The following is a 14,620-nucleotide window of genomic DNA, read 5'->3' as shown; positions in this document are numbered from 1 at the left end:
GATTTGAGGATATATTCTTATCCTGATTTAAATATCATAATGTTTATATTTTGACTTGGGAAATGTCAGAGAGAATACAGAAGTTGGGTTACAGGAGGTGTTTGGTAAATCCCCATTAATTTCTGGGCTTCCCTGGTGGCTCAGCTGGTGAAGAAAGTGAAAGTCACTCAGCTGTGCCCAACTCTTTGTGACCCCATGAACTATATAGTCCATAGAATTCTCCGGGCCAGAATACTAGAGTGGGTAGCCATTCCCTTCTCCAGGAGATCTTCCCAGCCAAGGGATCAAACTTAGGTCTCCCACATTGCAAGTGGGTTCTTTATCAGTTGAGCCACCTAAAGAATCCACCTGCAGTGTGGGAGACCTGGGTTTGATCCCTGGGTTGAGAAGATCCCCTGGAGAATGGAACAGCTACTCACTCCAATATTTTAGGCCACCTAAACAATAGAAAATTGCATAACTTCTTTGGAAAACATTCTAGTGGTTTCAAATGGTTAAATATAGGATTACCATATGACCTAGTAGTTCCACTCTTAAGTACTTACCTAAGAGAAATGAAAACATATGTCCAAATAACAACTTATATACAAATATTTGTAGCAGCATTATTCACAGTAGTAAAATGGTAGAAATAACCCAAAAGACATCAGTCGGTGAGTGAATAAACAAAATGTGATATATTTATACAATGGAATATTACTTGGCCACAAAAAAGAATGAAATAAGGATTTGTGCTACAACATGGATGAACCATGAAAACATTATGCTGAATGAAATAAGCCATACATGAAACACCACATATTATATGATTCCTTTTATAAAATTGTCCAGAATAGGCATAGCTATGGAGACAGAAAGTAGACCAGTGTTTGTTTAGGACTAGGATGATCAGCCTAAAACTCAGTATTCAAAAAACTAAGATATTGGCATCCAGTCCCATCACTTCATGGCAAATAGATGGGGAAACAATGGAAGCAGTGACAGACTTTATTTTCTTGGGCTTCAAAATCACTGCAGATGGTGACTGCAGTCATGAAATTAAAAGACACTTGCTCCTTGGAAGAAAAGCTATGACCCACCTAGACAACATTAAAAAGCAGAGACATGACATTACTGACAAAGGTCCGTCTAGTCAAAGCTATGGTTTTTCTAGTGGTCATGTATGGATGTGACAGCTGGACCATAAAGAAAGCTGAGTGCCAAAGAATTGATGCTTTTGAACTGTGGTGTTGGAGAAGACTCTTGAGAGTCCCTTGGACTGCAAGGAGATCCAACCAGTCCATCCAAAAGTAAACCAGTCCTGAATATTCATTGGAAGGACTGACGCTAAAGCTGAAACTTCAATACTTTTACTACCTGATATGAAGAACTGATTCATTGGAAAAGGCCCTGATGCTGGGAAAGATTGAAGGCAGGAGAAGAAGGGGATGACAGAGGATGAGATGGTTGGATGTCATCACCGACTTGGACATGAGTTTGAGCAAGCTCTGGGAGTTGGTGATGGTCACTCCAGGTGAAGCCTGGTGTGCTGCGATTCTCGGTGTCACAGAGTCGGACATGACTGAGCAACTGAACTGAACTGAGGCTGATCGGGGGTTAGTAAGTGAAAGGTTGTTGATTTCACACACACAGGCACACCATAGAGTTAGTAAAGTATAGCAGAAAACATGTTTACTAGGAGAGTAAAGAACTAGAGCTTCAATCATCCTTTCCTTGTCTTGAATATCCCGGACAAGTCCCCAAGATGAAAGGTTGTTGCTCTGAGCTGTGTGTTACATGGGATCTGTGACCTCCGGAGGAGAGGATTTTGATCCGGGTCCAGAGATGAGGCTTGACTGCTTGGAGCTTTTTGTATAGCAAAGTTTTATTAAAGTGTAATAGAGATAGGGAAAGCCTCTGACATACATCAAAAGGGGACAGAAAGAGTGCCTGCCTTCCTAGTTTTTAGCAAGGTGTTTTGTGTCTGATAGAAAGCTATTTATCAGATAAGAGAGATACCTCAAGGCTGAAGGAGTTGCACCAGGCCCCTTTCCCACAATATGCGCTTTTGAGATAGAATGGCATGAGGTGTGTCATCCCCAGGCCATAAAACAATTGACAGGAATACTGGTTTGTTGAGCCATTATCAGCCCAAGGTTTGAGGAAAGAAGAAAAGTCTTAGGGGGAACCATTTTGAAGAAAGGCAAATTCCAAAGCAAATACATAGTTTCATTAACATAAGAAAAACACATTGGTTAGCTCAAGGCAGAACCAGGTGTCCTCAACACAGAATTAAAAGAAGCCTCTTTTAATTTTGTGTAGAGAAGTAAAACGAACTGCCACTTGCAGTTTATTTCCTCCTGCCACTCAGGAACCTCTGACCTTCCTGCCTGTTAACTCTCTCATAACTAAAGAGTGCAGGTTTCTCTGGGGATGATAAGTGTTCTCAAATTGTTTATGGTAATGACGGCACAACTCTATGAATTTACTAAAATCCATTGAGTTATATGCTCTAAATTGATGAATTATATAGTATGTCAGTTAAATCTCTTGAAAGTTGTTGTAAAAACACAACCAATAGACACAGATACTTTACATGACAAATATTTATATAAGCACTTATAGTTAGATTATCCAGCTGAATTTTATTGTCATTTCATTTTTTAAAACTAATTACCAGAAATTCTGAACATGAAATTTTAATTAACCAGGTTCTACCCTCCAGTGTTCTTCTTGTTGGCTTTTTTTCCCCCCCTTATAGTCTTATTAAAGCAATAAGTTTAAACTCAGGCCTGTACTATGGTGATATGGAATGATATGGAGGCATATGGCACAGGATCCATAGTGATGGGTAGGAATTTTCATCAGCAACAGGAAGCACATTGATTAAACATTTGAAACATTATCTTCAAAGAGTATGACAGTGGCAGGAGAGTGTTATGCCCGATGTCCGAATCCCCGAGCGGGAAGAGAGAAGGCTTCCAAGGCAATGCAACTCGCAAAAAAAGGGAAGTTTATTACTGACTCGAGCCAGGGCCTTCTGCCTCCGCCATCACAGTGGTGCAGGGTCAGAAAAGCCCTGAGCCCAAGCTGTTACAGAAATTTATAAGACATGCATAATCAATTAGTAGCTGGCTTAAGCGGATTGGTTACATGTTTACAAAGCAATTCTATTGGTACAGACTTTCGCGGGCTTTTTCAAACCTGGGCTTTCGCGGGCTTTCTCAAACCTGGGCTTTCGCGGGCTTTTCAGCTTTCCCCTTTGTCTCTTACTGGGCGCATATTGATTGGCTGGCTTCAGGTTACCTGATGGGGGTGGGGAATCTTACCATTTCGGGGAAAGCTAAAACTTAGGTCCAGGCTGCCTGTCATGGAATTAACCCTGGCAGCCTCACATTCCCCCCTGTCTTCTTGTTCCTATAGAGGAATCTTTCTCTTCATCCTGGGCTACCATCTGATATTGCTGCCTTAATACCATAATCTGAATTGTATTGAGACGTTCTTTAATAAATGACATTAGCCGGTTTAAAATACAAGGGCCAAATGTAAGTGTTAATAATAGCACTATAAGTGGCCCCAGGAGGGTGGAAACTAAGGTGGTCAGCCAGGGGGAGCGTTGAAACCAAGACGCAAACCATCCCTGTTGGGCCTCTCGTTCCCTCTTACGTTGCGCCAGCCCTTCTCTCACTTTTGCCATAGATTCTCTTACCACTCCTGTATGGTCTGCATAGAAACAACATTCTTCTCCCAGAGCCGCGCAGACCCCACCCTGTTGGAGAAAAATTAAGTCTAATCCTCTCCTATTCTGCAAGACCACTTCAGACAATGAAGTCAGAGACTTCTCTAAGTGGCTGATTGATTTTTCTATGCGAGCTATATCTTCATCTATGGCGGCTCGTAGGGAGGAAAACCCTTGGCCTTGCAGAGACAGTGAAGCTATTCCTGTCCCTGCTCCTGCCAGCCCAAGACTGAACAAGGCTGCCATGGTAATCGCACTGATTGGCTCTCTCTTTTGTCTTAGCAATTCCCGGTCCCAATGTGAGTACATAACCTCTTCAGAGTGGTATAAGATTTTTGGCATTACAGCAACCAGGACACAGAATTCTTGATTCTGGTTAAAAACCTTCACATTTAAACATGGGGTTAGCCCAGTATGTGAACAAATCCACCAACCCCCAGCCTCTGGCACAATCCAATTTTTGCCATGTAAGCGTAGGTTACTGATAGTCCGGGCACAGAGGGGAGTTTTATCACGTGGCACTGTGCCCAAACAGAGTCCCTGTCCCCAAACTTCATTCATTGTGAGGCCAACCTTGCGTTCTTCCCATCGGCATTGGGGCGGGTTCTGGCCTGAAGACAAGTGGTAAGAGACATTGAGGCCTATAGCCTCATAAAAAGGTGGGTGAAGATTATAACAAAGCCAACAGGACTGGGTCGCGTTAGGGTTGGTATGGTTTAAGACCGTAAAGGCTGCATTCACTAAGGCCCATAGGGGGTCCTGAATTGTTGAGCTAATGGTAACAGCCAGAGGGCCAGGGGTCTCTGTCAATTTGCCTCTAAGGCTCGGAGTAGAGGAGATGTTAAATGTTCCCGGCGAGCTTGGTCTGAAGGTAGTTGGCTTGGGGGTCGCCTTGTGCCCCTGTAACGTTTTGATCAGATTGGGACCTAAACTATGTACCTGCACTGGCTCAATAACCTGTTTAATGATCAAAAGCTCGCCTGGGTAGGGGCCGGGCCAATTTACATGAAGCTGAAAACCCCAAGTCAGTCCTGAGGTCCAGCGGTTTTCTTTTTTCGCCCGTTCCTGGTTAAATTGTACTCGTACCTGAGGGCCATGGTGTCTACGGTCCTTGAAGGTGAAGCTAACTAGATCTCTGTTTCCGACATCCCACCTCTGGGGTCCATCACAAGAGGTCACACAACTCCAGCTCCTGCAATAATAGCTTTCTATGCCACCACAGGTTTTCCAGTTATTTCTTACATAGCCCGGGCAAGCCCAGAACCCCAACCTATGGTTTTTTATCCCATCCCTATAATACTTATCATAGAGACCGTCCTGCTTTGCGAAGAGGCTTGAGAGGTCGAAGTTCAGGTCCGGCCACCAGGTGTTCGGAGGGTGGATTCCTGATGTCTCATTGAGCAGCTCATGAGTTTGCCCGTCGCTGAGTTTCCAGGTGATCTTAGCAGGTTGATGGGGGTTATGACTGGTCGCTCCTGGGTCGATGAGAGCTGCCATCAGCAGGAGAATTAGGAGGCCTCCCGGCGGGCGAGTTTCAGTTTCAAAGGATTTGACGGGTGAGGACTCGCCTTCCATTCTGCTCGTGCTTTTTCCTGTTCTTCCGGCGTGGCTTGCCGCACGTGATTGCAGTGAACCCAGGGTCCAATTCCGTCGACCTTGACAGCAGTAGGAGTGGTAAGGAGAACAACATAAGGGCCTTTCCATCTAGGTTCTAATACTCTAGATTGGTGTCGTTTTACCCAAACCCAATCACCTGGGCCAATATTATGTGAGGGAAGAGCCCTCCTGTTTTGGCCCTCGTGTATCTCTCGAATCAATTTCCAAACATGGTTATGCACCTTACTTAATGCCATCAGAGTTTGCTGGAATTGTCCCAAAGTAGGGGGTGGCAGGCATTTTCCTTCGAAAATAGGATACACAGGAGGGGGTCTCCCATATAAAATCTCAAAAGGAGTAAGATTCAGCTTATAAGGGGTGTTACGCGCCCGAAAGAGTGCAAAGGGAAGGAGGGTCACCCAGTCCCCGCCAGTCTCTATTGCCAACTTTGTCAAAGTTTCTTTTAGGGTCCGATTCATTCTCTCAACCTGTCCTGAGCTCTGGGGATTATATTCGCAATGTAACTTCCATTTCGTCCCCAGAGCTTGGGCCAGCCCTTGTACAATCTGGCTCACAAAGGCAGGTCCGTTATCAGAGCCCATAGTCACCGGCAGCCCATACCTAGGCACTATCTCCTCTAAGATCTTCTTAGCAACCACTATTGCTGTCTCTCCCTTAGTGGGGAAAGCTTCTACCCACCCCGAGAAGGTATCTACCAGAACCAACAGATAGCGATACCCGTACTTGCCTGGCCTTACCTCAGTGAAATCTATCTCCCAGTGTTGCCCTGGCTCCTCCCCCCGGTACCTCATTCCCGAGTGCTGCTTCTTCTCTGCCCTCATCAGCTGGCACGCTTCGCAGGCTTGAATTATCTCTCGTACAGCTGCATTTTGTCGAGGGAACCTCAGGCAGGCCGTCTGGAGAAGTGTTAGGGTCTTTTTTTCTCCCAAGTGGGTAGTTGTGTGCAGGTGTTCACACAGGTGACGACCCAGGGTGGCAGGCAATATCAGGTTGTTGTTTTGGTCCCGGTACCATCCATCTTGGTCATCCTTCTGGAGGGTGGCATCCTTGTTGATCCAAGCGAGATCAGGGAGGGAATAGTCGGGGACTGGCGGCAGAGTCCCCATACCAGGAGGTGGAAGTCCCACAGCTAATATGGGGGCGGCGTAGTCCCGGCTAGCCGCTTCTCGAGCGGCCGCATCAGCGGCACGATTGCCCCGCGCCTTAAGGTCTTCTCCTTTCTGGTGACCGGGGACATGTACTATTGCTACTGCCCGGGGCAGTTGGACAGCCTCCAGGAGCCTGCGAATCTCGGGCAGATTTTTGACCTCTTTTCCCTCAGCTGTCCGAAATCCCCTTTCTTGGTATATGGGACCTTGAATATGGGCAGTGCTGAAAGCATATCGGCTGTCAGTATAAATGGTGACTCTCTTCCCTTTGGCTTGCTCTAGAGCCTGTATTAGGGCAATCAATTCTGCTTTTTGCGCAGAAGTGTTTGGGGGAAGTGTCTCAGCCCATATTGTCTGCCCTGAATCATCAACTATGGCGGCTCCCGCCTTCCTTTGCCCATCTTTTACATAGCTGCTCCCATCGGTGAACCATACTAGCTCACTGTTGCTTAAGGGAACATCAGTTAAGTCTTTTCGTGCCGCCAGGGCCTCAGCCAGTATCTCATTGCAGTCATGGAGAGGGCGGTCCTTCTCTGGGTTAGGTAGGAGCGTGGCCGGATTTAGGAAGCAAGGGGTCTGAAAACGCACCCGTGGGGCATCGAGCAGCAAGGCCTGGTAGTGTGTCAAGCGGGCATTGGAGATCCACTTACCCGGCGGCTGCTTTAAAACCCCTTCGATGGCGTGGGGGGTGTACACCGAGAGTTGCTGTCCATACGTCAACTTGTCAGCGTCGCGGACGAGGAGGGCTGTAGCTGCAATGATGCGAAGGCAAGGGGGCCACCCAGCGGCCACCGGGTCTAATCGCTTCGAAAGGTATGCTACCGGCCGCTTCCATGGTCCCCATTGTTGCGTCAAGACCCCCTTTCCTATTCCTTGCTTCTCATCTACAAACAGCTGGAATGGCTTATTTGGGTTAGGCAGGGCAAGGGCTGGGGCTTCTAGTAGGGCCTGTCTAAGCGTCTGGAAAGCCTTTTTCATTGGCTCAGTCCAAGTCCAGTTTGGGGTCTCTTTACTTCCCTCATACAAGGGCCGGGCCTTCTCAGTAAACCCCATAATCCACAGTCTGCAATATCCAACAGTCCCCAGAAACTCTCTCACCTGGCGAGGGGTTTTGGGCTCTGGTATCTGCAATATTGTTTCTTTCATGGCCTGAGTTAGCCACCTTTGTCCCTGCCGGATCTTATACCCCAAATAGGTGACCTCTTGCCGGGCTATTTGTGCCTTCTTTGCGCTAGCACGATACCCCAAGATGCCTAGGGTCTGTAAGAGGTCCCCGGTGGCACGGCTGCATGCCTCCTCTGTGGTTCCAGCCAACATGAGGTCATCTACATATTGTAGCAGAATGACCTCTGGGTGGCAAGCCCGATATTCGCAGAGGTCCTCACTCAGAGCCTCATTAAACAAGGTAGGGGAATTCTTGAACCCCTGTGGGAGACGGGTCCAAGTTAATTGTACTACCGGTTGGCCCTCCCCCTCAGTCCACTCAAAGGCAAATATCTCCTGGCTCTGGGCCGCCAGGGGTAGGCTGAAAAAGGCATCCTTCAAGTCCAACACAGTATACCAAGTGTACTCAGGCAGTAAACTGCTCAGGAGGGTATATGGGTTAGGGACAGTGGGGTGTATGTCACTCACCCGCTTGTTGACTCTCGCAGGTCTTGGACAGGTCTGTAATCTGTCCCCCCTGGCTTCTTCACCGGCAGTAAGGGGGTGTTCCAAGGGGATTGGCATCGCCTGAGAATTCCGGCATCCATGAGACGTCGAATGTGGGGAGTGATCCCCCGCCGAGCTTCCTGGCTCATGGGGTACTGTTTCACCCTCACAGGAACTGCCTCTGCCTTTAGCTCGATGACGACCGGATGTCTCTGTTTGACTAGTCCCATCCCTGCCGTTTCTGCCCAGGCCAATGGGTATTTATGGACCCACGGTTGTACATCTAGTGCTATGGTCTCTGAGGGCTTAGGCACAAAAAGTCTGTATTCATCTCTTAAGGCTAGGGACAAGACATGTATCGGTTGTCCAAGTCCATCCGTGACTGACATTCCCCCAGGGTCAAAATGGATCTGAGCATTAACTTTAGTCAACAAGTCCCGTCCAAGTAGAGGGGCTGGGCATTCTGGTATCACCAAAAACGAATGGGACACCTGGTGGGTCCCCAGATTTACTTTCCGTTCTGTGGTCCAACAATATCTTTTTGTCCCCGTGGCTCCTTGCACTAAGCTGGTTTTTTTAGACATTGGTCCCAGTTTTTTATTTAAAACAGAGTGTTGGGCGCCAGTATCTACCATGAAGCCAACGGGTTTCCCCTCCACATGTATGGTTACCCAGGACTCGGGGAGGGGCACTGAGTCTTGACTCCCCTAGTCACTGTCTTCCCCCGCATATAGAACTCGAGTTCCAGGGGAAATTTTCTCTCTCTGGGTCATTCCTCTCTTTGAGTCCCTCTTAGGGCACTCGTTTTTCCAGTGCCCCTGTTCTTTGCAGTAGGCGCACTGATCCTTCTTTAGGGCCTGCCTTTTTGGTTTTTCTTTTTCTCCCATCCGGGGGTCTCGAGGTTCCCTCAATTCTGTTCCGGCCTTTATCCCAGCAAAAAGGATCTGGGCTAGCTCCCTCTGGTTCTTCCGGTTTTCCCTCGCCCTATGTTCCCTATCTTCTTTCCTGATCTTCTCAGCTAATTCCCTTTCCTCCCGTCGAATTCGTTCTTCCCTTTCTTCTGGGGTCTCCCTATTATTAAATACCTTTTCAGCTACTTTCAGTAAATCCTGTATTGTCTGTTCTCCCAATCCCTCTACCTTTTGTAATTTCTTCCTAATATCTGGGGCTGCCTGATTTACAAACGCTAACAGAACTGCAGCGCGTGACTCCTCAGCCTGGGGGTCCATAGGTGTATATTGCCTGAAAGCTTCCATCAGCCTCTCTAGGAAGGCTGCTGGGCTCTCAGTGGGCTCTTGCCTTACTAGATTTACCTTTGCCAGATTCGTCGGCTTTCTTGCTGCAGCCCGCAGGCCAGCCATTAGAGTCTGGCGGTACACTCGGAGATGCTCCCTACCCTCCACCCGCTCAAAATCCCAGTTAGGCCGCAACAGAGGAAACCCCTCGTCCACGAGATGAGGCTGGGCGGTTGGTCTCCCGTCGGCCCCCGGGACCCGTTTCCGTGCCTCTGCCAGGATTCGCTCCCGTTCTTCCGTGGTGAAGAGCACCTGCAACAGCTGTTGACAATCGTCCCAGGTGGGGTTATGAGTGAACAAAATGGAATCTAAGAGGTCAATGAGGCCTTGGGGTTTCTCTGAGAAAGGAGGGTTCTGGGTTCTCCAATTGTACAGGTCACTTGTGGAAAAGGGCCAGTACTGATAGGTTCGCTCTCCGTCCGGGTTAGCTGGTCCCACTCGGACGGGGAGCGCCTGAACAGTGGATGAAGGTAACTCTGGGTCCCCAGGGTCTTGCCCACCTCTATCTCCCCTAGTTCTCCCCCGGGTCCCCAGTGCCGGTCCCCCCTCATGGTCAGTTCCCGTTGGCCCTTTTAAACCTCTCGGTTCACCCGTGGGAGCTTCTCTCCTCGGAGGGGGTTGCGAGGAGGGCACATATGGCGGAGGCCTTATCTCCGTTTCTAGATCTATCAGGTTTGGATAAGATGATTCCTGAAGGACTGGTTTTGGGTCTTCTTTCTTTTTGGTTTCCTCCGGGGGGATCTCCATCACCAGGACCTGTGAATTGGAGGAACTAGGAAGTGTATAAACAAAAGGTTTTAACCATTTAGGTGGATTTTCCACTAAATCCTGCCAGACCATGACATAGGGGACCTGATTCGGATGGCCCCAGGGATCAGGAGCCATAATCTTCTCCTTCACAGCCTGTATGATGGACGGTTGAAAGGTGCCTTCCGGAGGCCATCCTACCCGAAAGGCGGGCCACTCTGCAGAACAAAAAGTTATTAATTTACTTTTCTTGACTAGCAAAGACAAGTTATGGGCCCTGGCCCTGACATCCGAAAAATGGTCAGTCATGAGAGAAAGTGGGGTAGATTCTCTCTGACCCATGGTTAAAATAAATGGTAAGGAAGAAAGAGAGAGAAAGTCACTGAGAACGACCACCAAAAATCCTACCGGGAGTGGTGGCGGCCAAGAGGTTGGGCTTATGGTATGCTTTTGGAACTGTTTATGTGCCTACGTCGTTGCACAGAAGTTTTCTTGCTGGGGGCGGGCACCCTAGGGGTTTCTAGCCCGTTCCGTGACCCCCTTATCCTCTCACGGGAGTCTTCAAGTGGCAGGCGCCCTAATGGCCTTTAAGTGCCTGACCCGTGCCCACAAGAAGAATTTTAGGCCACGTCCTCAGTTAGGGATGTTAAAGGAGAGTTTCACCCGGTCGGGCTCTAGTTACTGAGGCTCACTTATTGTAGGGCCTTCAGAGTCCGCCAGAGTGTAGCCCTGGCCAGGATTCATCAATTGCCCCACAACCGTTCGCCTGTTCACTGAAACTCCCGAAAAGAAAAGGAGTGGAGGGGAGATCGGAGAAGAAGAGAAGGAGAATAAGTCAGAAGAGAAAAGAACGATGCCCCAGAAGAGAACGAGAATAGAGACAATGCCGGCACACACAAAAACACGGAGAGCCGAAGACAAACACACGGACAAACAAACGTCGGCCGACGACACAGCGCTAGATTTTCGGGCCCCCTGAATTTTATCTTACCGAATGGCGTCCGCTGTTCACCAGACTCGGGGTCGGGAGAGGAACTTTCTTCCGCGCGGAGTCGGCTGCCTCCCAGCGCGTCCGCTGGCCTTGGCCTTACGCCGGCTGGTCCCCCCCCTTTCTAGAAAGCCTTCCCTGCAGAGTCGGCTGCCTCCCAGCGCGTCCGCTGGCCTTGGCCTTACGCCGGCTGGTCCCCCTTTACAGAAAGCCTTCCTTCTGTGCCAGATACGCACCCTCCTGCTCCCCAACAGGGCCCTGAATTTACTGTGGTCTTTCCTGAGCACCGGTGTTATTATTTATCCTTCCCCCTTTGTCCTGGAAGCGTTCTCTTCTCCCGGTCAAGGGATCCCGGACGAGCCCCCAAATGTTATGCCCGATGTCCGAATCCCTGAGCGGGAAGAGAGAAGGCTTCCAAGGCAATGCAACTCGCAAAAAAAGGGAAGTTTATTACTGACTCGAGCCAGGGCCTTCTGCCTCCGCCATCACAGTGGTGCAGGGTCAGAAAAGCCCTGAGCCCAAGCTGTTACAGAAATTTATAAGACATGCATAATCAATTAGTAGCTGGCTTAAGCGGATTGGTTACATGTTTACAAAGCAATTCTATTGGTACAGACTTTCGCGGGCTTTTTCAAACCTGGGCTTTCGCGGGCTTTCTCAAACCTGGGCTTTCGCGGGCTTTTCAGCTTTCCCCTTTGTCTCTTACTGGGCGCATATTGATTGGCTGGCTTCAGGTTACCTGATGGGGGTGGGGAATCTTACCATTTCGGGGAAAGCTAAAACTTAGGTCCAGGCTGCCTGTCATGGAATTAACCCTGGCAGCCTCACAGAGAGAAGGAAAAAAATTAAGTGGACTTCTTTCTCATTATGGGCTTCCCAGGTGGCACTAGTGATAAAGAACCTAGCTACCAAAGCAGGAGACGTAAGAGACTCCAGAAGATCCTCGCAAGGAGGGCATGGTAACCTACTCCAGTTTTCTTGCCTGGAGAATCCCCATGGACAGAGGAGCCTGGTGGGCTACAGTCCATTGAGTTGCAAAGAGTCAGACGTGACAGCAATGACTTAGCATGTGCACGCTCTCTCATTATGCCAGAATTAAGTTGTTAGTCTTCTGTGGGGAAAAATAACCTCTTCCAAACAAATTCCATAAATGTGAGCAATAAAATAAACTCAAACTGAGTTGAAAAATTTGGTGGAAACATCTTGCAAAAGTCACTTTGCCCCTTGTTAATAGTTTGTAAAAGCTTGACTCTTAAAGCATTATTTAATGGCCACGCTATCTCTTCTCTTCTTTGATCTAGCAACCAGTTTCTCGAAAGGGTTGGAATAGAAACTATGGATCTCTGACATAGAATTACAATTAGAGAAACTCTTATCATTTATACCTCACTGTAGTTACTACCATCTGAAGTATCATACCTAACACAGAAGTCCTACAGTATATGTTTTAATATTGATCTGTCTGTCATTGTTGGAGCCATTGAACAGGAAGGCTTTATCAACTGACATTTTAACCATTCTCTCAAGTCCAGCCAAGTCTTCACTGAAAATACTTCCAGGGTTAAGTAACTCTAAACTGAAAGAACCCACTCCATATGTCAGTAGCCCATTCCAGCCCCCCTCCAGTACAACTCATGACTTCTAAATTAGTATCTTCTTATGTAAAATAGTTAATCAGAACCTAATATAGAGCACAGACTTTCCAGGTAGCTCAGTGGTAAAGAATCTGACTGCAATGCAAGAGATGCAGGTTCGATCCCTGGGTCAGGAAGATCCCCTGGAGAAGGGCATGGCAACTCACTCCTGGAAAATCCCATGGACAGAGGACCCTAGTGGGCTATAGTCCATGGGGTCTTTAAGGGTCAGGCACAACTTGGTGATTAAACAACAAGTGTGTAGCACAGGGAATGCTACTCAGTACTCTGTGATAACCTACCTGGGAATGTTGTGCAGTTGCTGAGTTGTGTCTGACTCTTTGCAACCCCATGGACTGTAGCTCGCCAGGTGTCCCTGCCCCTCGCCACCTCCCAGAGTTTGTCCAAGTTCATGTCCATTGAATTGGTGATGCCATTCAACTCTCTCACCCCCTTCTCCTTTTGCCCTCAATCTTTCCCGGCATCAGGGTCTTTTCCAGTGAATTGGCTCTTCACATCAGGTGGCCAAAGTATTGGAGTTTCAGCATCAGTCCTTCCAGTGAATATTCAGGGTTGATTTCCTTTAGAATTGATTGGTTTGGTCTCCTTGCTATATGGGAAAGTTAAAATGAAAGAAAGTGAAGTTGCTCAGTCGTGTCTGACTCTGTGCGACCCCATGGACTGTAGCCTGCCCGGCTCCTCCATCCAGGGGATTTTTCCAGGCAAGAATACTAGCGTGGGTTGCCATTTCCTTCTCCAGGGGATCTTCCCAACTCAGGGATCAAACCCAGGTCTCCCATACTTCTGGTAGACTCTTTACAGTCTAAGCTACCAGGGAAGCCCAAGTGAAGTGAAAGTTGCTCAGTCGTGTCCAACTCTTTGTGACCCCATGGACTGTATAGTCCATGTTTGAATTCTCCAGGCCATAATACTGGACTGTGTAGCCTTTCCCTTCTCCAGGGGATCTTCCCAACCTAGGGGTCAATCCCAGCTCTCCCTCATTGCAGGCGGATTCTTTACCAACTGAGCCACCAGGTAAGCCCTGCTGTATGGGAATAGAATCTAAAAAAGAGTGGGTAAGTATGTTTGTATGTATAACTGATTCATTTTGAAGTACTGTAGAAACTAACATAATACTGTAAATCAGATATACTCCAATAAAAGTCAGTTAAACATAAATGAATATCTACTTCATCTTCAGCACATAAGGACTCAGGCGTGTCCAGTCCCACATGAACAATGTGGTACCATGGTGACAGGATAATTATTACCCACCTGCATGAAGGCATTCTCCATTGGTCATCTTTTTTTTAAACTTTCTTTTTTTTTTAATTTAAATATATATTTTAAAATTTTGCAATGTTGTATTTTTTCTGCTATATAGCAATACTAATCAGCCATAATTATACATATGCCCCCTGCCTCTCTAGTCTCCTTTTCCTACCCCCTCTCATCCCCCCAGGTCATCATACAGCGCCAGTCATCTTTTCTTATTTTGAGAATTATTACTCTAATCAAAGTAATGACATACATTATTTTAATGTCTTTTGCTTACAAAATAGGAAGTATGAAAAGGAATAGTCCGTGGCATTGTTCCATAACTTGTTCATTGTGCCCGTAGGCTATTCTGGATATCAGGATTATTACCCATATGGCGGGCGAGGTGCTTATGAAGATGTCCCCAGGAACTACGACACGTACACCGCGGGACTGAGTGAAGAGGAGCAGCTGGAAAGAGCATTGAGAGCCAGCCTCTTGGACCAAGGTAGGGGATTTGCACCCTTCATTTATTTTAAAGTACATACCTCACATGGTGTGATGTC

The 14,620-nt window shown here is 47.7% G+C and overlaps 2 protein-coding genes across 4 annotated transcripts in view; one reads left to right on the top strand and one right to left on the bottom strand.

Annotated features, from left to right (window-relative positions):
• The window catches only part of RHBDD1 (rhomboid domain containing 1), a 141,867-nt gene that overhangs the window by 69,360 nt on the left and 57,887 nt on the right, over window positions 1-14,620 (top strand). For all 3 annotated transcript variants that reach the window (XM_065930446.1, XM_065930447.1, XM_065930445.1), the window contains exon 6: window positions 14,419-14,562. In XM_065930446.1, the coding sequence (XP_065786518.1) occupies window positions 14,419-14,562 (144 nt within the window). The remainder of the gene's footprint in view (window positions 1-14,418; window positions 14,563-14,620) is intronic.
• LOC136163185 (uncharacterized) lies at window positions 5,152-7,649 on the bottom strand. The gene is made up of 2 exons (XM_065927626.1): window positions 6,122-7,649; window positions 5,152-5,373 (listed from the first exon to the last, which is right to left on the bottom strand). Exons 1-2 carry the CDS (start codon window positions 7,627-7,629, stop codon window positions 5,259-5,261), a joined length of 1,623 nt encoding a protein of 540 aa, XP_065783698.1. The 5' UTR covers window positions 7,630-7,649; the 3' UTR covers window positions 5,152-5,258.

The sequence above is a fragment of the Muntiacus reevesi genome, chromosome 3, assembly GCF_963930625.1.
Source record: "Muntiacus reevesi chromosome 3, mMunRee1.1, whole genome shotgun sequence".
In the NCBI taxonomy this organism is placed as follows: Eukaryota; Metazoa; Chordata; class Mammalia; order Artiodactyla; family Cervidae; genus Muntiacus; species Muntiacus reevesi.
This window is presented reverse-complemented; position numbering and strand designations above follow the sequence as displayed.